At 34.6% G+C, this 24,877-nt stretch overlaps 1 protein-coding gene across 2 annotated transcripts; it reads right to left on the reverse strand.

Moving 5' to 3' along the window:
• Positions 1-1,481: 1,481 nt before the first annotated feature.
• Positions 1,482-17,088, reverse strand: LOC147388545 (hexokinase-1-like). 2 transcript variants are annotated; one of them, XM_086419831.1, is made up of 10 exons: positions 16,394-17,088; positions 9,265-9,415; positions 8,989-9,171; positions 8,025-8,099; positions 7,686-7,841; positions 6,986-7,084; positions 6,774-6,904; positions 2,999-3,080; positions 1,733-2,122; positions 1,482-1,594 (listed from the first exon to the last, which is right to left on the reverse strand). In XM_086419831.1, exons 1-9 carry the CDS (start codon positions 16,663-16,665, stop codon positions 1,775-1,777), a joined length of 1,497 nt encoding a protein of 498 aa, XP_086275957.1. In that variant the 5' UTR covers positions 16,666-17,088; the 3' UTR covers positions 1,482-1,594; positions 1,733-1,774. The 2 variants fall into 2 exon arrangements, with proteins under 2 accessions (XP_086275957.1, XP_086275956.1); XM_086419830.1 differs by having other exon boundaries at positions 1,482-2,122.
• Between the last annotated feature and the right edge of the window lie 7,789 nt (positions 17,089-24,877).

Consider the following 24,877-nt stretch of genomic DNA (forward strand, 5'->3'; position numbering starts at 1 on the left):
GAAAAAAATGAAACCATCCCTCCTACTATTTTCATAGTTCTTCAATTTGTTTTGATGGGTGTGGCTGATACGATTGTTGAATTTGCGAAGATCAAACTCCTGTATATTATTCAAGCACCCGAGGGAATGAAAAGTTAAGTTTTGTCTATAATGAACTATTTTCTATATAACTGTTTGTAGAAACAAGTGGAGCTGATGAACAATAAACAGACGCAGCTCTTCACGTTAAAGGAGCATATCCACAGAGAATCCATTCATTCATTAACTGTTTCCCAGACCTTGTTGGATCGCGGGCTTCAGAAGCAGAAGAAGAGGGAAATTTTCCTTAAAGAAGATTGGTAAGAAAACACATCAAAGATACAATATATTATTATTTTGGAAAGGAAACACTTATTAGATTTAGTTATTTTCATTAAAATATACAAAATCCCGATTGGCTCAGACAAGTTTTATTGATTCAGCAGATATTTTCTAAATATCATCCAAGTCAACTCGTTCATCTTGCCAGATTATGTATCTATGTGAGACACCATGTCTATCTTTATCGTTCATGGACGATATCGAGCTAACTCAGGTGACTCATCTCGGTCTTGGACGAAATTTAAAACCATGATGTCGATAGTTTCTAATAATACTTTTTCACTATTTTTTAGCAAATTTATTTGGAAATGTTATCAGTCATGTTTGTATTGTGGGTTTGAGAGTACGCTTGCACAACTAAAGTTAACGAGAAGATCGATGTTTATTGCTTCTGGGTGATACTCTTGGAATTGGTAACTGGAAAGGAGGCCAACAATGGAGATGAACATACATGCCTTGCCGAGTGGGCTTGGCATCACTTTCAAAAGGGCAATCCTATGGAAGATGCCCTTGACATCGAAGTCATGGAGCATTGTTACTTGGATGAAATGTCTGTAGTTTTCAAGTTGGGGCTCATTTGTACTGGCACATTACCTTCCCCTAGGCCTTCCTTCCATAAAGGAGGTATTGCCAATAGGGAATCAAAAGAAAAAAAGAGCAGAGAAAGAGAAGGGACTGATGGATTTAAAAATTTACTATCAAAAGAATTGGGACTTGGTTATATTCAATTCAAAGATTGTTTGCATAGAGATTACTCACTTGAAGTGACATTGTGTGCAGAGAACCATAAATCTTCCTAGACTATATAACACTCATGTCTTGCAAAAAAGCAGCTCTGACTTATATTTTATACACACCTATGACTTTTACAAGCATCGTCCTTGAGTATGTGTTATTTCAAGTCACGTTAGCATTTTTAATTCCAGAATCCCATCCCTCTTTTCATTTTTGGTAAATCAAAATTTTAAGGCCTAAAGAAAAATATTATTTGATCAAATTAAAAGAAAATAGTACCAATGTGGTAGATTTTCAGGTAAGGAGGTGCAATGTAACTGCCGAAAGAGTGGCTTAATTCCCATTTTTAAATTTTATTTCCAAGTTGCGAGAAAGTAAAACAATACTCAACCCATAATAAGCCCCTAACATTAAAAGGGTATATAGCAGGGAAAAGATAAATAGGAAAAATGGGGAAGAACACAGACCGAAGTGCGAGCATCTTGGTCACTTCCAGGTCCTGCAATTATACAGTTTAGTCTGCCTCTCATTTTCCGCAATTCTACAACGCCATAACTTAACAATTTGCTGGCATTATCCCGAAACTATAAAGATTTGAAGGCGAAGAAAAAACAAAAATTTGGGGGGAGAACTAAACCTTTATTCAATGAAATATTCTCTAGTGCGGAACCAACCAATCTCAGGACTCCTCGACTTCAGGATACTGGGAATGAGAGGCTGCAAGAAGGGCGGCTCCAATGCCCGAGCCATCATTGGCGTGCTCAATGACAATGCTTCGTGAGACCTCCTCACCCAACAATTCATTCAGAGTGCTCTCCAAACATTTGCTGAATTCTTTGTAATGTTCAAAGAGACCTCCATCCATAGCTATCACACTACTCTGCTTCTCTCCTTCTTTGATTGTGTCCCTTCCCAATTTCTTCAGGATACCCACGATGCCCGCTGCAGACAAACGGGCACCACGAGTGGCAACAATGTTGCAGAGCTCGACGATAACTTTTCTTGTTTTCAGGGAGGTATTAGGCATCTGAAAATTATGAGAAAAATAAACATTCATTGTTGAAAATCAAAACACATTAAAGTGACAAGTTCATGGGGCCTACATGGAGATCAAGTCGAGTGTTGATTTTTTGCAAGGATAATCTCCTAACCATGATGATCATCCTCACCAAATATCAGTGTCCAACATTTCTAGCCTTATAAGAAGATGATTGCAAATATCGCTAACTTTAATTCCACATCTGATTCGGTTAGAAGCACAGAAAGAACTTATTTCTCTTATGAGGGTGATCTACATGGTGAGAAGTCGAATAACAGCCCTTACCTCCATTTGGGTCCCATGAGCATTACACACACCCATACAGTCTCCTTTTCACAATTTTACACAAGAAACACTTTCCTTAGTAAGATTTCAGACGTTGAGCTCAAATAAATTCCCAAATTGGCAATCCAACACCACAGCCCTCTAGATTTCATGGAAAAACTCAGATCCAAAAAACAAAAATAATAATAATTTATTTTGGGCTTGACCCAAGGTTTTGAAAATGGATGGCTACTGAACTCCCACTGCACTCCCAAGTTCAAAAGTAAAATTTAACAGTGAAAAATAACTTTTTTTTATGTTGAAGTACATAGAATTTTGTCCTCTACATCCATGTGGCATCAGATCATGTTTTTGGATGCCACAAGGCGAGCTTAACCACCCATGAAATCTAAGTAAGGCACCCATGAAATCTAACTAAGGGTAGACTTACTCTTTTTACACGAGTCAATTGTGAGGAAATCATTATAAACACAAATAAATAAAAACCCATGAAAATGTGGGCAGGCTGAAAACAGATTGAAGGCTCAAAGTTACTACCAAATAATAAACAAGAAGCCACTGAGAAGGGCAAAAACATACCCCTAAGATATCCTTCAATTTGCTCCCCACCACTCTAAGATCAGGGGATGTGTCATGATGCATGGCAGACATTTCAGGAGTCCTGCATATTCCACAATTCAGAATGTAAATATTTCCATTATAAAACAGAAGCAAATACAGATATGAGGATGATTAGATCTGAAAATGAAGATTTACATGGACCATGAGATAATATGGTTCCATGATGTCTGAAAGGAAATTTCACATGGAATCAAGCCTCAAATTTAGGGAAAATGTAAAACCATAAAACTGTCATGCCTTGCATGACTCAACGTGGGCGCTGTTAGGGGTGTCAATGGATAGTCGAAATCCGAATCCGAATTCGAATTCGAATTCGAAAAATCGGATATTATCCGAAATTTTCGGATATCGGATTCGGATTCGGATGTTATTTTAACATTCGAATTAATTTCGGATACGAATTCGGATGTTATAAAATCCGATTCGATAATATCCGCTCCGATTATAAAGACATGTGTTACGTATTCATGTCCCACAGCAAAACTTATTTATATATACATATGTATTCTCGTGTGTTCAAGTTTCACAACGAAACTAAATTTTAAATGTTATCTCCTCAACCCATAAAACAGAACCAGAAAACAAACGTAGAAGAGGGTTTCGGCTGTGCAAGCTCCCACCGGCGAATCTTCTTCGACCGGCGAATATCAAGATATGTTTTTCTTCCCTCTCTCTCTCTCTCTCTCTCTCAGAACGAGCTAATGGGTTACGGCTGTGCAAGCTCCCACCGGCAAATATTCTCCGACCGGCGAATATCAAGATAAATTTTTCCTCCCTCTCTCTCTCTCTCAAAATAAAATTAAAACCCTTTTTTTTCTTTTTATTGTGCGAGCTCCATAACGGCATAACCACCATCTTCTTCGGCCGGCGAGCATCGCATCGGAATCTCTTACTCTCTCTCTCCCAAAAGCTTAACGACATCGTCAGGTTAGGGTTTTTTTTTTCGGATAAATTTCGGATATTTCGAATAGTAAATAATTTCGGATAATTTTCGAATAATAAATTTTGGATTCGAATCGAATATTATCGGATATCCGATAATTTATTCGGATACGAATTCGAATATTTGTTAGTGGTATCCGATCGGATTCGAATTCGAATTCGGATATCACTGAAAAATTTCGGATTCGAATTCGAATATAACACTATCCGATCGGATATGTATCCGTTGACAGGCCTAGGCGCTGTTTCCTTTTGATGGCAAAGTGATAGCTATATAAATAGTCGGGGGAATAAACCTTGAAAGCCAATGAACACAAATAAAAAGAGAGCTATGAACAAAGACCTCTTATTCGCCCAAAAGAAACACACAAAAAACTACTGTACATCACCCCCCATATTAAGAATCTTCATGAACAAAATTCTCCAAAAGTTAAAAGAGAAAATAATTTAAGTGATTCCTCAAATTTTTAAGAACAAACTTCAAAAGAACAATTTGAACCAATGTTCACCATCAGTCAATTCAGTACCACACTTGTCTCTAAAATTTTCTATTGTTTCTTTCTACCCATATACTCCATATTGCAGAAGGAAGAAATCTCTACAAACATGGATTGCTGTTAGTAATCCAAGACAAGCCATAGTCCACGGAATGTGAAATCTCTTCTTAATCCAAACATGCAGCATCTGCTTGCATTACTTAAAAATGGCATTACATTTACATTCTACAAGCTGAAATAAGACAGCTCTGACAAGTCATTGCTTAGAGATTAGAGGATTACGGGCCTAGACCCATAGCTCAGTTGGTTGACATATTGCAACCTCAACTTTGAGGTCGTGAGTTCCAAGTCTAGCTTGCCCATGAGAGAGAGAGAGAGAGAGGCTGGAATTCTAAAGTTGGAAACACAGGAAGGAAATAGCTGAACAAAAGAAATACAATTAACCAAGACAACGAAGTTGTGTACTACAATAATCAAGTTGAGATGTCTGGAAACTCTGTACCTACACTACCAACTACAAGAATTCCACAGGCCACCTGTAGAGATATAATCTAGTGGCACAATTTGAAGGAAAGATTTCCTCTGGCAGCTAAGAAATAATGATGACAAGAACACTTGAGTCCTACTTTGACAAAGGCCAAGAGTTTGACATGATATGTTCAAAAAGCCAAAATTGCAGATACATCCATACACAAGAATGAAATTAATATTTTAATTGTATTTAGAAATGGATATATTATTCAAAAGAAAAAAGGCAAGAACATCAAGTGTCCACTTCTCTCACTAGCTCAATCTATATCCTTCCTCTCACTCTTATGAAACCCTCAACATTACATGTAAAAGAAACAATTGAATACTTAAGCTTAAACCCAGTGACTTGAGTCCTCCAGAGAACTTTTTGATACTCAAACCTGTTCCTCTAAGACTTAATTTCTTGTCTTTGAACCTCTACAATTACAGTTGAAGATATCACAAAAAAAAACTTCACCAAGCTTTCCTTCCTTTTGATATCACCATATAAAAATAACTTACCCCAAGATGTGTGTTAATTCTTTTGTGATGTACAAGTGAATTGGGGTGCTATTAGCAAAAGTTAGTGTGGCAATAGAATCTCTCATAAAATATTTATCAAAATTCAAAAAAGCCACATACCCGTAGAGCCTGGACACAGGTTCTCATTTGGGTCTCGTCGACCTTTTTGTTTTGCTAATCAAGCAAAGAGATATATATAGATTGGAAAAATTACATGTAAAAAAGGTGGCCATACCCCCAAAGATTGCATAACACAAATAGAAGCCAAGCCTCCAAATCTATCTTTTGTTAATTCAAGTGTCCACTTCTCTCACTAGCTCAATCTATATCCTTCCTCTCGCTCTTATGAAACCCTCAACATGCTCACTCCTCAATATTCTATAACTGACCTTCATTGCACATGACTAAACCATCTCAATTGACTTTCTTTAGTTTATCATATATAATGGGTAACTCTATGCCATTTTATGATTTTAACTTAATTATATCTCATCCCTGTCACCCTCATATTTTAAATATGTTGTTTCTTTTTATTTGATTGTGTGCATAGAATGTCGTTCACATAGCACTCTTGAAGCACACATCCAGCGAAACCACCACTCTTCTAATATGGGCAACATACTCCCCAATCTCTTCATATTTATGGATAATAGAACTTAGATAACCAAATTTGTCTTTGAGTATTTCTTTTCTTATTAGCGCATAATGTGTCTTACTAAAGTTGCACTCCATATACTATCTTGGTCTTACCTATTTTAAGGCCCCTGGATACTAGAGCAGCTCTCCAGTCTCCTAATTTCACAAGTAGCAACCCCACCCCCCCTCCCCCCCCAAAGTCTCTAACAACTCACCACCAAACAACTACATTAGGAAATACTAACAAACCACCATAATTATGTTTAAAAACTTACTAAAGTAAGTTTTAAAACACACGAGTCCTGATTAAGAAATCACTTCCTATAAAATGTCATTAAAATAAGTGATATTGTTGGGATGGATCCACACATACACCCATGTTGAATGTGTGCACAGCCAAAAAAAAATTTTGACGTATAGATTCTCACTGGATCAACATTTTTGCATGCTTTCATTTGAATCATCTGGGTTATCGTTGAAATCATGTGCAGATAACAGCCATGGAACTATAACTTCACAAATCATTCTTTTCAACAGGTTTGCATACTGAAAAGTTTTCAATATGTAGAAACAGTAAGAAACCACCTAACAAACAGAAGAATTCATAAATAAACATGATGATATACCTCAATATATATGGAACTTTAAGTTTGGGAGGAACAGTATCACCAAAAAAATCAGCTTCTTCAGCCATTCTACATAAGACCCTGCGTACAATATCTCCCAAGTACATTCCAGAAATTATCTTCTCAAAAATCTGCAATCAGTAATTAAAATGTTATCACGTGAAAACAATAATAATGATAGGGTTGAACAGATACAAGTGAACACAATTTACATGATCACCAGCATTTAGACTCTCCATATCCAATGCTTGATCATATTCTGTTATAGGAAGATGTGATGATCGGAAGTTACCCCATTCCATGTTGATAACCTGCAGTATCACGAGAGCGGATGCTTTAAAAAATTGGACTTTTCAATCATGAAATGATTTGTTCTCTGTTTTAAAGCTTATTAACAATTCTATGATTCTCAAATACTCAAAAGGAAAAGAATATGATATTTAGATCAGAATGTGATGCAAGACAAGCTAGATTTGTTTAATTCTAGAGTTGATCTACTTTGGGAAGAGTGGTAGAAAGGCTAATTAAATATAAAATTTAGTTACTATTCACGTCATTTTTATTTAGGTCTTATTTTGAAGTATCAAAACTTGTTGTATATTTGTATTGGGTCATTTTTGTGCTATTTGAAAAATTATTCAGTTATCTATCCAATGAGCCCAAGATTTCGCAATCCCGATGAATTTTGAGCAAGTTATGTCAAAATGGGATATCAATTCTACACGGGATTGACTTCTCAAGGTCAAAAGTGTCAATTTTTATGTTATTTTAATTCTTAAATCTAGACCTAAATAAATGAAGACTTAAATAATTACAAAATTTTCATTGGAAATGGTGATTGTTGGCTTGATTTGCGTCCTGCATTAGAATAAGTATTAAGTTGTAGATGATAACCACTAGAAGGAAACTAACCATCTCTCCTGATTTAGGTAGAAGACCATGCCACTTAGGAATTGCATGTGCACGCTCTACATATGCCGCATTTGTTCCAGTACCCAAGATCACAGCAGCGATAACATCTTTATTAAAGTATCGACCTCCGGCTAATGTACCAATTGTATCATTGACCTGTATCAACATTGCTAATTAAGTGAATTTAAATTGAACAAAAGGTCATATTTACAGAAGCCCTCACCAAAAACAATATCAGAATATCAATTATCTGTCTTGAACTACAAAAATTTAGCCTGTATAAATTATCATGAAGGTCCAAGTAAGGCTCGAGTTTGGAATAGATCCCATTGAACTTACCAGAGCTGTCACATGCATGTCAAGACCTTGTCTTTCCATGGCTTTTGTCAGCTCTGCTACCACATCTTGACCAACCTAATCACACAGAAACCAAGTAAATCCAAATGAGAGGGAGAGAGAACAAAAAAAAATAGTTCAGAAATGAGCACATTGGGGAGCGTCATTAATGGACCGCTTGAAGGTATCCTACTTGTCAAACTTAACAAACTTTGATGGGGTCTATAAAATGGTTTTTCTTCAAATGCTCTCCAGAGTATGTGTGCATACTCACAGATTTTTTATTTTTTTATAACCATAATATTTATTGATAAGAGGACAATTCTAAGAGAAGACTCGCTCTATCAGCCCCCCCCCCCCCCCCCCCCCCCACACACACACACACAAAATAAATAAATAAATAAATAAATAAAAACAAACTCGACTTTTTTTGGCTATCCCATCCTAAAGCTAGGATAACCCCAAAAAAAAAAAAGCCCAATTTAAATGAACTATTGAACTATCATTATGATTGATTATAGGCAACCTTTTCCAAAGATAAGGCTAATCCTCCCCAAATCTCCACAATACTAACCAAAGAGAGACTCAATTCATTCCTCTAAGCTTCCTAACTCCCAACCAAACCCCCTTCACTGGAGAATACATCCATTTAGATTCTGCCAAGTGGTAGATACACCAGTCTATTCTATGCAGATTTGGACTTAGTGCATACGACTCCAAATTCCCTTATGTATCAGCAGCATTTTTCATACAAAATGAGTTAGTTACAGAGAGTATATTTCAACTAGATAAAGTGATCCCCCAAGATTATTAAATGAAAAGAAAACAGCAGAACCTAATACATATAAATAATCTTGGTGCCATTCCAAATAGTTAAGACTTAAATTGTTGATGTCCACAAAAGTCATAGCAACAACATAGACCAATGTTAAATAATGTAAACAGGACCCAGGTATTCAGGATTAACCGTATCAGCTATAGAGAAGCCTTTTGACCACGCAATAAGAGTCCCAGAAGCAATTGATGTTTGCTTCACTGGGAATGAGAAAGTAAAACCGAGTTCCCTCTGCCTACCAGCAGAAAGTTGATAATCTTCACCCTCTGTAGCAACAAATTTTGCTAGTTCTGCAGCAATATAATCAAATAGTTCCTGAAATTGCAACAATTCAAAAGCTAAGATATGATCTATCGAAATCACAGTGAAGAAAGATTGCTAATAGCTTGGAATGGTGTTCATACTTACATCTGAAGTGCCAACCATCAAATTCGGAGGAATTGACACCTCAGTAAATTCTTGCTTAGCTACACGTCCTTCCTTTCCACCCAGCTGTACACGCAACACGCGGAAGTTTGTTCCACCTAGGTCCAACGCATAAAATAATCCATGCTCACCCCTAAAACAAAATGGAACAATTAATGATAATTACTTTTGGATTTTTGGAAGGTCTTTCCATCTGCATAAGAGAGAATGAAAATAAAAGATAAATGCCCGGTCAAAAGGTACAATATGCTAAAATAATTGAAGAAGAAGAAGAACCAAAGATTGATGGAGTTGCAAATCGACTAGATTATGGCAAAAAAAGTTGTCATAAATGTATGGTTAAGGCCATTAAGTAAATTAAGTAAAATTACACGGGCAGATTAATAACTATAAGCAATATTATGTAGTGACACTACAAAAATCAAAAGGAAAAAAAAATATAACGTATCTCATAAGATGTGTGCCTCAGTTGAAAGAACCAAAAAGGCATGTGCCTCCCCTAAGACACAAGCTTTCTCAACGCCAGGCATAAGCTTTAGAGGGCAAAAGCCATTCCTTAAAGCCTCAATGCCTTTTTTGAGGAACTTTCCCATATACAGGCATCAAGGCATATGCTTCCAACACCTTTGAAAACCTTGCTTATATGAATGCAATTCTTAAGTAAAAATTTCAACTTCCACATGCATAGTGATAATAACTGAATATAAAAAGATAGAGCCACTGTACAACACTAGAACTAGTTGATAGACACACTAACCTCTACAATTCTAATATGTCAACATTTCCATATAATTCATTCCACGGACTTCAATATATATTTTTGAATATTAATTCACATCTAGTATTCAATATAGAAAAATCAATTTAGGTGAGTTGGCATCCAATAAAATAAGATGTAAAATAATATCTGAATATAGACTATAAGAATGAATCAATATTTTTTAATAACATAGTAAATGTGCATCTAATAAGTGAGTACGAAACATTGTCTTAACACAAAATGGCCATATAGTTCATTCCGAGTATACAATATAGAAAATGAATCTGAATAAGTTGACAAGCAATCAAATAAATGTAAATAAAATTAATATTTTTTAAAGAAGTTAGTCAATGTGCATTTGATGCATGAGTATATGAGATGGTGCATGACAACAATTTTTCAGAAAATGGATTAACCTTGTTGCAGGACACCAGCAAGAAAATAAATGTAAATAAAATTAACACTTTTTAAAGATTTTAGTCGACATGCATTTCATGCATCAGTATGAGACAGTGCATGACAGCAAATTTTTAGAAAATGGAGCATCCTTCTTGCAGGACACCAACAAGTGCTAATACAGGCATCCAGGATGGACGGTCGCCTTAAAGAGTAAGGCTAGTTCTACTACTACCTTGTATGAGAGGTCCAAACAAAGTCTACTGCATCCCTTCTTGGTTAAGAGGCATAGCCCCAGCTTCCCTTCATGCAGTTGCTTCACAAAAAATAATAATAATAATAAGGAACCGACTAGTTCCACACCACCCATTACCACTTGCACTCCATCACTTAAAAAATTCCCCTTTGCACTCTTTTTGGATGATTACACTCCAAAAATAATTAAAAAAATGTTGCACTCCTTTTTTTAATTTTGTTGTTCTTCCTCGACTATGCCCAAAGAAATTATTGCTAGTTCAGTTATTTTTGCAAGAAATATCTTTTCATTTCAAAATCAAATTTACAAAGTTACATGCGTTCTCTGGAAATACACAGTTTTAAGTTAAATTCTAAACAAAGATTAGAAAATCAATGCCTTAATTAAGTTGGAGCCAACAAACAAAATCAATCACAAACTGTGATCAAAGTAGAGCATGAGCAAAGAATACAAAATTACAAGTTAAAATAAAGCTTAAACCCTAAAAGGTTAGGTATTGGTGTGCAAGCAGTAGGTTAACATAGGTTATAAAAATACAAATAAAAATAAAAATAATTACAAAAAATAATAATAATAAACGATTTTTTAAGGTTGGTGTGCAACCAACGATTAGTGGTGTGCAATTAGTTGGTCCCTAATAATAAATAACCTAAAACAAAAACCAAAAACCAAAATAGAAATTCATCCAATGGAAAAGGTAAAAGCTAGTAGTCTAATTTTCAAAATGCCAAACTGTCATGTCATAATGCGACCAACATCCATAATAATAAAACTGATGAAACAAAATCATTACCAAAAGACATAGCACTGCCAAAAAATATGTGCCTTGAATGGGAAGGAAATCACAGTTAGTAGGCAATATGAACCTAACGAAATCCAAGCTCTAAATAGCAAGAATATTAAATAAAGCAAGGAACACACCAAAACGGTAAGCAAGGAAGAAGACTTAACAAGTAAGGGTTCACCAAAAACGAGAACGAGAAAGTAATTACCAGTAAGGAAATGCACACCTCATCACAAAAAAAACAGAGGAATTACTAAAATGGGGTTGATTTTCTAATTGATTATTAAAAATTTTAAGAAACTACCGAAAATGATTTAACACGATGAACTATCTAGCGTTTTTTTAAATCACTGGACTGTTCAGCGTTATAGGTTATTTTTATATTTGAGTACTAAAAAGAGTAAGGCTAGCCTTACTAATTGAAGGATTTTCAACATATAAAAGTAAAGAAGAAAGAAAAAAAAAAAAAGAGAAATTAATGGAGGAATAGCGTTTACTGTTCACGTGGCACTATTCACCGTGAACAGTACCTTTTATTATTTATATTAAATAAGAAAGAAGAGGATGCTATGGTGCAACCAGGAGCACCATAATATGATACATCATATGCTTATTTCAACACCCTCCCTCAAATAGAGAATAGACGTCAGTCATGCAAAGCCTGCGAAGTAACTTCATGTGCCTTTTTTGTGCCAAGGACTTGGTAAGAATATCAGCAATCTGACATTCTGTATGCACATAAGGAATACTAGTTTCTTTGGACAATATCTTTTCAATAATGAAATGTTTGTCCACTTCAATGTACTTGGTCCTATCATGAAGGACTAAATTGTGAGCAATGTTAATAGTTGCCTTGTTATCACAATAAAGCTTCATCTCCCCCTGAACAAGTAACCTAACTCGTCCATAAGAATTCTAAGCCTCTCACAAGAACCATGGCCCATTGCCCTATATTCTACTTCACAACTTGATCTAGCTACAAAGGACTATTTTTTACTCATCCAAGTGACAAGATTACCACCTAGGAAAGTACAATAACCAAAGGTAGGCCATCTGTCAGTGTAGATCTGGCCCAATCTACATCTATGAAAGCTTCTATACGAAGATGTTCATTATCTTTAAGAGATTGCCACGTCCTGGTGAGGACTTCAATACCTCAAAATCATCTTCAACTGCCTCCAAATGACTGGTCCTTGATGAATGCATGAACAGGCTAATGGTACTAACAACGAAGGCAATATCAAGATTTGTGAGATATAGATAAATCAACCTCCCTACTAACCTCTAGAATATACCAATTTCTTTAAGTGGCTCACCATCTTCTGTGTCCAATTTTTAATTGGTCTCCATAGGAGTGTTAGTTGATTTTGCACCCAACATTCTTATGTCCTTTAAAAGATCAATAACATACTTTCTTTGGGAGATGAAGATGCCTTTTTTTGACCTGATAACCTCAATCCCCGGAAAGTATCTAAGTGGACCAAGATTTTTTTCAAACTCTCTTGCAAGGAACTTTTTTAACTCAAGAATCTCATCAGTACTACTGTCTAAGACAACAATATCATTCACATAAACAAAAAAAGACCATAGGATTGTCATCACGATGCGTTACAAACATGGTATGATCTGCTTAAAGTTGTTTGTACCCAAACCTCTTCATTGCCTCACTAAATCCTTCAAACCAAGCCCTGGAAGACTATTTGAGACCATATAATATTTTTTAAGTTTGCAAACCTTCCCTTCTTGTCCTGAAGCACTGAAGCCGGGAGGGGGTGTCATGTACACTTCTTCTTGTAAGTCATCATGAAGAAGAGCATTATTCACATCGAACTGATAAAGTGACCATGAAAAGTTTGCTGCAATCGATAGTAAAACTCTAAGTGAGTTCATCTTTGCCACTGATGCAAATGTCTCTTGGTAGTCAACTCCATATGATTGTGTAAATCCCTTGGCTACTAGGCGCATCTTGAACCTATCAATGGTCCCATCCTCTTTACATTTATTAATATATACCCACTTGCATCCAACCACTTTCTTCCCATTAAGAAGTTGGACAAGACCCCAAGTATCATTCCTCATTAATACATTCATCTCCTCTTGCACTGCCTCCCTTCATTTTGGATGACAAAGAAACTCTACAACACTAGTAAGAATGGACACTGAAGAAAGAGATAAGACAAAAGATTGCAAACATGGAAATAACGAAGAATAAGAAACAACATTAGAAATAGGATGTGCAGTGGTACAAGAACGCTTCTATTTGCGTAAGACACTAGGAAGGTCATTTAATGGGAGTAAGGGAGTAGGATTACCTGAATATTCGAAGGTTGACTGAACAAGTTGCTCAGCTACCATGCTTGTTAGCTTAGGACGTCTATAGTAAGTCTTCAACTCCTTACCCTCATCTCCAATAGTAGTGTCAGCCAAAAAAGGTGGTTGAACCAAAGAGGAAGGATTCGGGGAGACAAGAACATCAAACAAAGGAACCGGAAGAGGTATCTCACGACTACTACTCACCGCCTAAAGAGGTACCAAAGTGGAATAATCGAAGAAAGATCTCAACACAAAAAAGGCTACATCCATGGTTACAAAGAGCTTCCCAAAATTGGGATCATAGCCCTTGTACCTTTTTGACTAGATGGATAGCCAACAAGTATGCATTTGACTGACTTTGCATCCAACTTGGTTCTAGAGGGCCCCAACACATGAGCAAAACACACGCGTCCAAAAACACGTAGGCGTAACATAAATAAATGAGTTGAAGGAAACAACAACTGATGTGAAGATCCCATACCTAACATACAGGAAGGCATGCAGTCGATCAAATATGTTGATGTAAGTATCGCATCAGACCGCAATCTCTTGTCTACCTTCATATTAAGCATAGAGAACCCCTTGTTCATCGAGTAGGGTTTGAATTTTTCTTTCTTGGTATTCCTTAGCATTGTCAAAGTCGAAGACTTTAATCCGTTTTTCAAATTGAGTTTGGCATGTGATAAAAACAACGAATGATGCAGGGAACTTCTTCCCACGACTTCATAAGATATAACCATGTGTGATCATCCACAAAAATGATAAAATAACAAAAATCAAGATATGATCAAATGGGCAAAGGACCCAAAACACCACTATGAATCAAATCAAAGGGTTGTAGAGTACGAGAAATATATGCAGGAAACGACACATAGATATGTTTAGCTAACTCACATACCTCACAACATAAAGTATCCAAACATACCGAAATAAATAATTCGGGAAACAAAATCTTTAAAACAAAAAAAAGATAAATGACCTAATCAATTATGCCAAAGCAATTTTTTTTTTTAATCTTCAGAGGAAAAAATTCTATGAACTTTAAAGAAATTAAAAAAATAATAATAAATAATACTTAAAAAATGTTATTTTTTACCATTAAAATTTAATTTTAAATTTGAGAGTACAGTAGCCGTCCATTTTCAAAACCTTTGATCAAGCCCCAACAAAAAAAAATTCCATGAAATCTAGAGGGCTGTGGTTTTGGCAATCCATTTGAGTTCAACAATCCTTAGTAAGATTTGAAATCTTACTAAGGAAAGTGTTTTTCTACAATGCCCATAGCCTCTTACGTGTTAATAGGCCAAACTCACCCAAGCGCACTTTGATCGCATCTATACTAATATGAAATTGTTGGATTTCTATGGGCATTTTTGGTAGTTAGAATACATAGGAAAGCATAAAACGCTGGACAGTCCAGCGATTTCAAAAAAAACATTGGACAGTTCAGCATGTTAAACTGTTTCTGTTATTTTATAAATTTATTGTTTTTTGATAATTAATTAAAAAATTAACCCTTTTTAGTAATTTCCCAAAAAAAATATAATAGAAACAGAGAGAAAGATAGGTACTAAAAGAAAATTTTAACCCCACCTGGAAATTTCTGCACTTTACTACGAGGTAAATCCATCACTAACACATGAAAAATACCATGTAGTAACATATCATTAGTGATTGCTCAAATTGAATAATTAACATCAAAATGTTAATTTCAATATGAATCTAAAGTCAAATTATTGACATTACATTAAAGGAAACAGGGATATTATAATAAACCTGACCATCAAGTAATCCTTCCAGAATGACATCACCCACTTATGAATCTAAAGTCTAAGCCACCTTACCCATGCAGAACGCATCCCCAGTCCTTATCAAAATTTTCGAAAAGGTGAAAAAGCTAAAAGAGTTACAACAACAAAAAAAGACTTAATAAACGCAACAGAGAACAACACACAATACAAATTTAATTAATAATAATAATAATAATCTTTTGGTAGCCCTCAATAATTTTATCAGAATAATGAAATAAATAAAAAAGAAAATCCATCACCCATTAAACTACAGTTCTAAATTTAACACAATTTTAAATTACTAATAATAATCGTCTAGCAGCCCTCAATAATTTCATCAGAATAAAAGAAAAAAATAATAATTTAAAAAAAAGTCCTCACCCATTAAACTACAGTACTAAATTCAACAATTACAATCAATTTAAATTATTAATAATCCTCACCCATTAAACTACAGTCCAAAATTCAACACAAATTTAAATTATTAATAACAACCTCGACAATCTCATCAGAATAACTTTTAAAAAATAAAAAAAAAAAAAAAAAATTCGTCACCTATTAAATTACAGTCATAAATTCAACAATAACAATCAATTTTTTACCAAAACAACTAAATATAAAGAAATCAACCATAAATAATATTTTAATAATCGTTCAGCAGCCCTCAATAATTTCATCAGAAAAAAAAAAAAAAAAATTTCGTCACCTATTAAATTACAGTCATAAATTCAATACAATCAAATTTTTCCCAAAACAATTTATTTTCAGAAATCAACCATAAAAATTACTAAAAAAGGAAGAATCTTTGATACCCTGTAGGGAGATTGTCGACATAACTGATGAGCATCTTGAGTTTACTCCCTCCTTCGGAAGCAAGACCTGCATGCATTTCCACAGTCATGGCGTCCGCCACCTGTCTCAGCTTCCCAATCGGTGTCGCACATTTCTCCTCAAATTCTCTCAGTATCGCCATCGCTCGAGCCCATCGACCTGAGCTTCGCATCCTATGGCGCACGATAAGCGCTGCTGCGGCGCACACAGTCGCAGCACATATCACCGCAGCTCCAACCGCCAATTTCCCCATTTTTTCTTAAAAACCCTAGCTTTTCTCTCACACTCTTCCTTACTTCGAAACAGAGAAAATTCACGAATTTCGCGTTCTTCGAAACTTATTTCGAAGAAAAGTTTCAGAGATTCGAGTAGTAATTAACTGAAAATGAAGGAATTGAAATTAAAATTTTCAAGAACCCTGGATTTGAGATCTTTGAGTCCTGGAACGGATCAGAGATCTCTCTCTCCCACTTTGAATCTGTTAAGCAGGTTTTCGTTTCGATCTCCAATTAGGAGAGTTTCGCCATTGAAGAGCTTACTATGAAAATGCAGAGATTGGTGGTTCAAAACCCTTGATCGAAGGTGTTTTAATGGTGAAATTTGAAGAAGGAAAAATATGAAAACCAGAGACCAAAGATCTTGATGGGCTTTTTTTTTTTTTCCTCTGTTCTCTCTTCCATTTTTGGCGACGTTATCCCTGGAGAAATGCTATTGTATTAGCTTAAATTTACGAAATAACCTTTCAGGGTTGGATGATTTTCGCATACCCCTCTCACCTTTTGGTGAATATTTGATATATCACCCCCGAGGTTTTTAAACTGATGGCATGCCCCTTGACCTCAGTGTTTTCTAATAGATTAGAAAAATTACTTAAATGCCCTGAGTTTCAACCATTAGCTTGTCTTTCCAAAATTATTCATCTTTCACCTTTTTTTTTTTTTTTTTTTCTGTTACCCTCTTCTTCAACCTTAATATGTGATCTCCTTCACCCTTCAAGCCCAAGATAAGATTTTTGAAGAAATGGAAAATGATGCAATTTTGTGATTTTAAAAAAAAAATTCAAGTACTTTTAAAAGGGTTAAGACAAGATTTAAACTATATAAAAATAAGTTATTGTTGAGATTGAAAAGTTAGGAGGTGGTTATTAGGAGTGGCAATGGGTCATGTTCCTGTCGTGTCAAAATAAGGGTATTATAAAAATTTACTAAACCTAAACCCGACCCATTTAATAATCATGTAAAAAACTTAAACTCAAATCTAGCCCATTTATAAATGTATATACCTGATCCAATCCATGCATAACCTGCTTAATAAATTCTACTCTTTATTGGGGAAAAAACAAATAAGTTTCATTTCCACCACTAAAAATAAAATATCATTTAAAAACAAAGTCACACAACTGTAACTAAATTCAATGGTGAAAATAAATTCTTTTGAAAATTTTTTTTTTCATATTAATAGAATTTTATCCTTAACAACTAGGTCCATGTGATATTTGATCACATTTTTAGATGTCATAAGATGATGTGGTCAGAAAACTTTTTTACTAACTTATTAAGGAAAGTATTTTTCATTGTTATTATTATTATTATTGGTTAAGTAAAGTGTACTTCATTATCACATAAGACATACTGACCATATTTAATAAGATACTAAATCTTACTAAAAGTCATTTGCCCACATGAATTCACCGTATTATGAATAAAACACTACAAATCTATAGATTTCAATAATAAAAAATGTAGATTAAAATAATAAAAATATAAATAAATAAATAACTTAAAAAATGAATGTGCTTTTTATTTTCAAACTAAAAATTTAACCATTAATTATTTGAAAAAATATCTTAAAACACTCTCTATATCTTATAAAATTTGAAATATATATATATATAAAAAAAATTAGGAAATTCTAACAAAAATATAAGTAATTTAAAAAAATTCTAAAATAAGTGTTAACATGTTTAAAACTACATATTAATATAAGAATAACTAAATGTATCAAAATATATTAAGCGGATTGACGCTCCAAACCCAAATCCAACCCATTTAATAATTGTGTTAAATTGGTTGACACTATTATGATACAAATCCAATTAAACTTGATCCAAACCTACTAATTTTGTGTTTTTTCTAGTCGTGTTATGATTGTCACCCCTAGTGATTTTTTGGGAAAAAAAACAAAGATTTTTACTAGGAAATGAAGATGAGGGTATTTAAGTCATTTGATATTAATTTATAATAGAAATCTGGGGTAAGGGAAGCATATGATCAGTTTGAAAAAATAAGGTATCTCAAATATTCACCAAAAACGTGGAGGGGTATGTCTAAAATATGAGGGTATTTTTGTCCATATAAATTCACATAATGTGGGGGTGGCGTTACCAGGAAGTGTGCCTGGTGTCAATAAAGGTCAGAAAGGTTTGTGTACCAGACTGAACTTTGGTGCCACACGTAGGCATCTCAGAGAAATTACCTGACACGTGGAGATGTCGCAATCTACCACGTGGGAATATTCGATGGAGAAAAAATATTAAGAAATACTATTGCCGTATCAACTTCTGCCAAGAGCACCCCAATTCGCAAACTACCAAAGAATTTGCACACAGCTTGGGTGTTCTTAGTAAAAGTCGGTGTGGTAATAGAAGCTCTAAAAAAATTTAATGAGTAAGGAGATCTGAGCTCTTTGACTAGATGATTTTGACTGATTTGACTATATGCACAAGTAGGATCGTTGGACGATTGATTGGCATGAGCAAACTGCGTTTATGAGACACGTGTAGAGCGTATATAATAATAATAATTATTATTATTTTGTGATGGAAATGCTTTAAGAGAGTTGTTATTGGCACCCCAGCTTCTACTTATTACACCACAATTAAAAATAAAGAAAATAAGTGATATATTAAGAATAAGTAAAATTTGGGGTGCCAATAGAAACTGTTTCGGTTTTTTTCTTGCTACATTCTTATTTTATGGGTTTACAATTTTATACAAACCTAATCATAATTGTAATAAACTATTGAAATTGTTTGAACAAGTGTTATAATATTTTGTAATGTTGAGATTATAATTTGAGTCAAACCATTTTAATGTTTGAAGAGTGTATTTTAATCTTTAATTGGAGTGTGATAAATAATTTAGGAAATTGGAGTGTAAGAAGTAAATGTTATGGTGCCAATAGTAGTTCTCTCCTTTAATTAAGATCTGTTGAGCTTAATAAAGACTTTTTGCCAAATTTAGGAGTGATTTAAAAGAGACTTAATTAAGATATGCAAACGACAAATATGATTATAAAGATAAGTCAAAAATAATAATAAAAAGTAATTCCTGTAACTGGTAAGGGGACTTAGGACTTTGCTCTCTAACGTCAACTTTAGGTTGTGTTTGGATTTAGGGTTAGGTCTATCAGAACAAACTTAACTAGATAGGACTTACTCTTGCACTCCCTAGGAATAGGAGCAATGCCAAGGTTTTGTCATCTATATTAAAAAGTTTTGTGGTGACAATATTTATTTTCTATCGTTATTAGTCACAGTAGCACATAAATCATTATAGTTTTTAAAAATTCTTGGCAAAGGGTCAAGTGCCTTCATTGCCCCACTTGTAAATCCATTAATGCTGTGAATATTACTAGAGTTAGGATTCGAGAATAAATCAGTTGGGGAATAATTTGAATTGATAAAAATTAATAAAATCTAAAAGAAAATTAAAATTCAAAAATAAATTGATAAAAAAAATATAAAATATAGTATTAAATGAAGTAATAAAATTTTATATTACAAATATGAATTTGGATGTATAGACTTAGGCCCATCGATGGATAGTCGAAATTCCAATTTGAATTTGAATTCGTATCCGAAAAATCGAATACCTAAAAATTTCATATTCAAATTTGGATATCATTTTCTTGTTCTAAATATTTTCAGATACGGATTCAGATATCAACATATTGAATATGATAACATCCAATCCAAATAACATGTGTTATATTATTTATTTATTTAATATAAATATAATAGAATATAATATAAAATGAAAGAGGTTTCTTCATCAACACATCTCTCCTCTCTATAGTATTCCATTAGGATTTGAAAATGTGGGGGTGAGGAGAAAGCTATTACCTCCATCATCTTCTCTACAATGACGATCAATTCATTACAAAGGTCTCTCTCTCTCTCTCCTTCCTTCCCTCCTCCTGTTACTAGAATACTCCGTGGCTTGTTTGTGGAAACAATCATTTTCTATTAGTCTTCGAGGATAGATCAAGGATAAGAGGGTATGTTACTTATGTGGATATAATTGAATTGATCTTATTAAGAGGTGAGTAGTGTGAGAAACGGGGTTTATAAGTTCCAGAACCTAAATATTTCATGAGATTAATCTGAGATCAAAGTACGTTTATTTGATTTAATTATTATATTTTGATCAAGAAAAGTAAATTTGAGATTTCATATAATTAGAAATTCTAGATGCCACATATATTGAGGACTTCCTTAATATGGGTGTTTTTATAAATTAAGAATATCCTTAATATAACTTGCGATCGGTCAATTCTGATTTTTCTAACTCAACGCTACATTAAAATTGTGAATGTGGATCATGGTTTTTAAACTCGGTATAACGTCTCGTCTCGTTCAGCTCCGATACCGAATCGTCTCGGATGAATTTTTTGATATGTTTGAAACGTTTTGTGAGACAACTCAAAATATTAAACGTGAGATGTAAAACTCGGTAAAAAAAATGACTTTGTGAGTTGGTCTCGTTTAACTTTGATACCGAGTTAACTCGGGTGATACATCTCGGTCTCGGACGAGCTTAAAAATCATGATGTGAATTGTGTACCTCATTTAAAGTAAAATGTAGGGTGCACCAGCAATAAGATATCTGGCTTGTAGATAAATGAATCTGTTTGGTAGAAAAAAAAACGAGCAAAAAAACGAAAAAAGCTTGAGAGGGCACCAAACATGGACCACCTTGTATTTTGTGAATGGTGATGAAGTTGATTTCGAAAGATACGTAGTGGAGAGAATTTTGTGAAAATCTATATTCCAAATGTTAGCATCAGAATTACACTTTTTTTTGTTTTTCATGTCGTTTGACAACGATTGGAGGGTACTTTTACATGTGTCATTGATTAAGACTAGTGGGTGCATCTGTCTAGCACAAGAATCACAAAAATTAGTATTTATTCAAAGTTATAATTGTTTTATAATTATACAAAAATTAGTTTAACATGCTTATTTTCTAAGCACACCAACAAAGTACAACTTGCAACTCTTAAAAGGAATTATAAAAGAAGAAGACCATTTGTGTATAACCATAATGACAAAGTCGGGATTCGGGAATAATTCAGCAAGAGAAGGTTTAAAAAAAATCGCAAAAGTTGATAAAGTTAGAAAAACATCGGATAAAACAAAAAATTATTATTATTATTTTAATTCTAAATAAAATATTTTATATATTAAATGAAAATAATACTTAAAAATACTATAAAAAATGGGGATTAAATCATATTATTAATCTTTTTTTTTTTAAATTCGAAGGTTAGTACATGCTAGTGTTGCTTGTGAAGTACCATCAGCTTTCCTAGAAGCTTGAGCCGCATAGCTATCTGCTTACCGAGTTGGTCAGCCCTAAGTTTCCTTCTTGATCTCTTGCCGTCGTTAAAATCATCAAAAAACGACGATTATTCGTGGAGGTTTCCACATAAAGACCCATGGGTTCTAGTAAACGGATCACAATTATAGGTACCTGGAGCATATCGATGGAATGACAGAAATATGAACTGCCATGCGGCACGAATTTGATGGCAAGCACAATCCTTACTAATTTCCGCAATTGAGTACTATCATGCCTGTGTTATGAGCAAACTAACTACTTGCGGATTTTTATTTCCAAAAAAATGAATGTTTATTATGAAATTCTCTCTCAAAGCTGCTCCACTCGCAATTTTATTTGAAACTGGAATTACCAACTTTTATACTAATTTGAAAATGGATGAGATCGGTCTAGTGGTCTCAATTAGAGATAGGATTGCACGTGTTTATGGATTGAACGAGATTCAAGCTAGGGAAATGGTTGAATTTTCCAATGGGCACGCCACTCAAAAAATAGTTTGGCAAATAAGTGGGCTCCATATCTAAAAGAGAAGTAACATAGGCTTGTGGTAGAGGATAGCTAGTGGTGAGCCAAGCTTTAGACTTATGAGTCCTCACAACATCGCGAAGTGGCAGCCCTTGGTCAATTTGGGTCAGAACTTGATGTTGTTACTCAGGCATTGCCCAATAGAGGTGCAATCGCTTCTTAGCTATCTACAGTATGAAAGCTAAGGTTGGTGTCGTGAGAGTTTTGCCATAAGTGACCACCTTCAATCTTTAGCTTGTTACTGAGCTCGGACAAGCACAGGGAGGCATTGTTAAATGTAATTAAGAAGCATGGCTCATGTCCCACGCCAGAAATCCTTGGCAAAATGGTGGGCCGCCCACAACTCCATAACCTTCACAGAGGACGAGCTTAGCTCAAAGAAATCAAATACAAATAGAAGGGTGGCTGAAATTAGTCGGAACCGAGTGGCGGCAGATACAATTTCTCTCTGTCGGAGTGCAACTGTTAGCTCCTTGTCTTTGACTGCATCTTCAAAAACTTCCTGACTTTTTGAAAAAAAAATCATGATTTAATCGACAACTATTAAAATCATGATTTAATCACGACTTTTTCTATAAATTACACATTTTTGTCACTATGTGTATAACTCCTTCCAAGCCTGATCTAAAACTTATGCTCAAGCCTGGCATATAACTATGAATTTTAACTAAGGCCCGGGTCCAGCCCAAGTCTAGTCCGAGCTAAGGGTGTCAATGTACCGGTCCGTAGGCCACAATTTGTAATGTAAAGGACTGGGATAAGGGCTGGGCCTATTTGAAGTAATAAGAAAAGCCCAGATCCCTGGTGCTGATTACAGTTGGATCTAATGTGTAGGAAGGACTCCTCTTAATCTAGGTTCCAATCTGAGCTCTCTAGAGAATTGGTAATCAGAATATAAAACTCTTGATGTGGGATCCAAGAACTTTTTCCATCTACATCACATATGTATCAAGGTGGATGCACCTACAGTCCCACCCATCCGATCTGTAAAAAGATCTATGGACCACCAATGGGATATTTTCTTATCGATCGATCGGATGGTTAGATCATCCAAAAACAATGATTTTTTTTTAACCTAGGAACATTGAAATAGTGTAGACGGGACCCTCCCTACGGTGTGGACTTGTGCCAACGGGATAAGTATTTTTCGGCTTGTCACATAGTAGATTCCAGGCCTATAAGTTTAACTTTCTAGTTTTCAGCCCGAGATGTTTGGGCCTACATTAACCTATGCTAGGGTCGTGTTCGGGGGACATCTACAAGTGACAACTATTTTTACATCTCTCAGATACCATGCATTTTACAAGATCCAATGACATCTGACGTTGTTGTAAAAAATCATTGAAAAAATGGCCAGTATCCGGGTGGTGGTGTAAAAATAGTTGTTAGTTTTAGATGTCACCTTGAACACGTTCCATATATATGTAACTCACGAAGAAAAAAACACATTATCCCAACCGTTTAAAAAATAAAATCCAATGATTGAGATTTATCCTCGGCATAAGAATCTCCGAGATATATGTTATAAAGATACGTATAAATTTCAACAATTGGATTTTGTATCTAAAGGTTTGGAATCCGTTGACTCGTGAGAAAACACATGATCTTGACTAGCCAAGATTTATACGTATCTCCATAACACACATCACGGAGATACTTATCTCAAGGATAAATCTCAACAGTTGGAATCATGTGTTTTTTCCATGAGTCATTCTTCATGAATCACCCACGGATCCCGACCCATATACATATGTCTAAATATGATCAGGATGGGCTAGGCTTGGACCTAAGCTTTTATATTTGGTCCGACCTAACAATTAGATGGCCTGGATTTGGGTTAGGAGTTGTAGGCCCAATTAGGACCAACATGGACCATTGACAGGCCTATTTAATGTAGGGTACTACTTATTCTTCCATCTTATAGGCCCAAGGCCAAGAAAATGAGCCTACAATAAATAAATGAGGCCCAATTATAACTTTAGATAGAATTGATTTGCGGAACAAAGATTCATTCAACCGACCCCAAAATTTCGACATACAACTTTTAACTACAATAAAAATTGCACCCATATGAACAAACCCAACAGAAAAAAATAAATCCATAAACAAATACCAACATGATCATCTACATCGATTGATATTTTTAAATCAAACCTTCAATTAGAAGTCTAGACGAGCACACAACTATAACAAGGATATTCTAATCCCTATCCCGGGTTTTGATATTTTGAATTTCAAAATTCTCATTATAATTGACCTCAATAAATTTCAAATAAAAATGTTTCAACTTGGGTTACACATTTCGTTCTCTTATATCCA

The sequence above is a fragment of the Akebia trifoliata genome, chromosome 12 (assembly GCF_017979445.1).
Source record: "Akebia trifoliata isolate Shusen 1 chromosome 12, ASM1797944v1, whole genome shotgun sequence".
Classification (NCBI taxonomy): domain Eukaryota; kingdom Viridiplantae; phylum Streptophyta; class Magnoliopsida; order Ranunculales; family Lardizabalaceae; genus Akebia; species Akebia trifoliata.

Excerpts from the sequence above, each read along its gene's own strand:
- LOC147388545 (XM_086419831.1), bottom strand. The coding sequence starts at position 16,665 with ATGGGGAAATTGGCGGTTGGAGCTGCGGTGATATGTGCTGCGACTGTG. Across the intron at positions 6,905-6,985 it reads GTCTAAATGCTGGTGATCAT|ATTTTTGAGAAGATAATTTC; the intron begins GTAAATTGTGTT and ends TACTGATTGCAG. Across the intron at positions 2,123-2,998 it reads AATTGAAGGATATCTTAGGG|ATGCCTAATACCTCCCTGAA; the intron begins GTATGTTTTTGC and ends CATAATTTTCAG.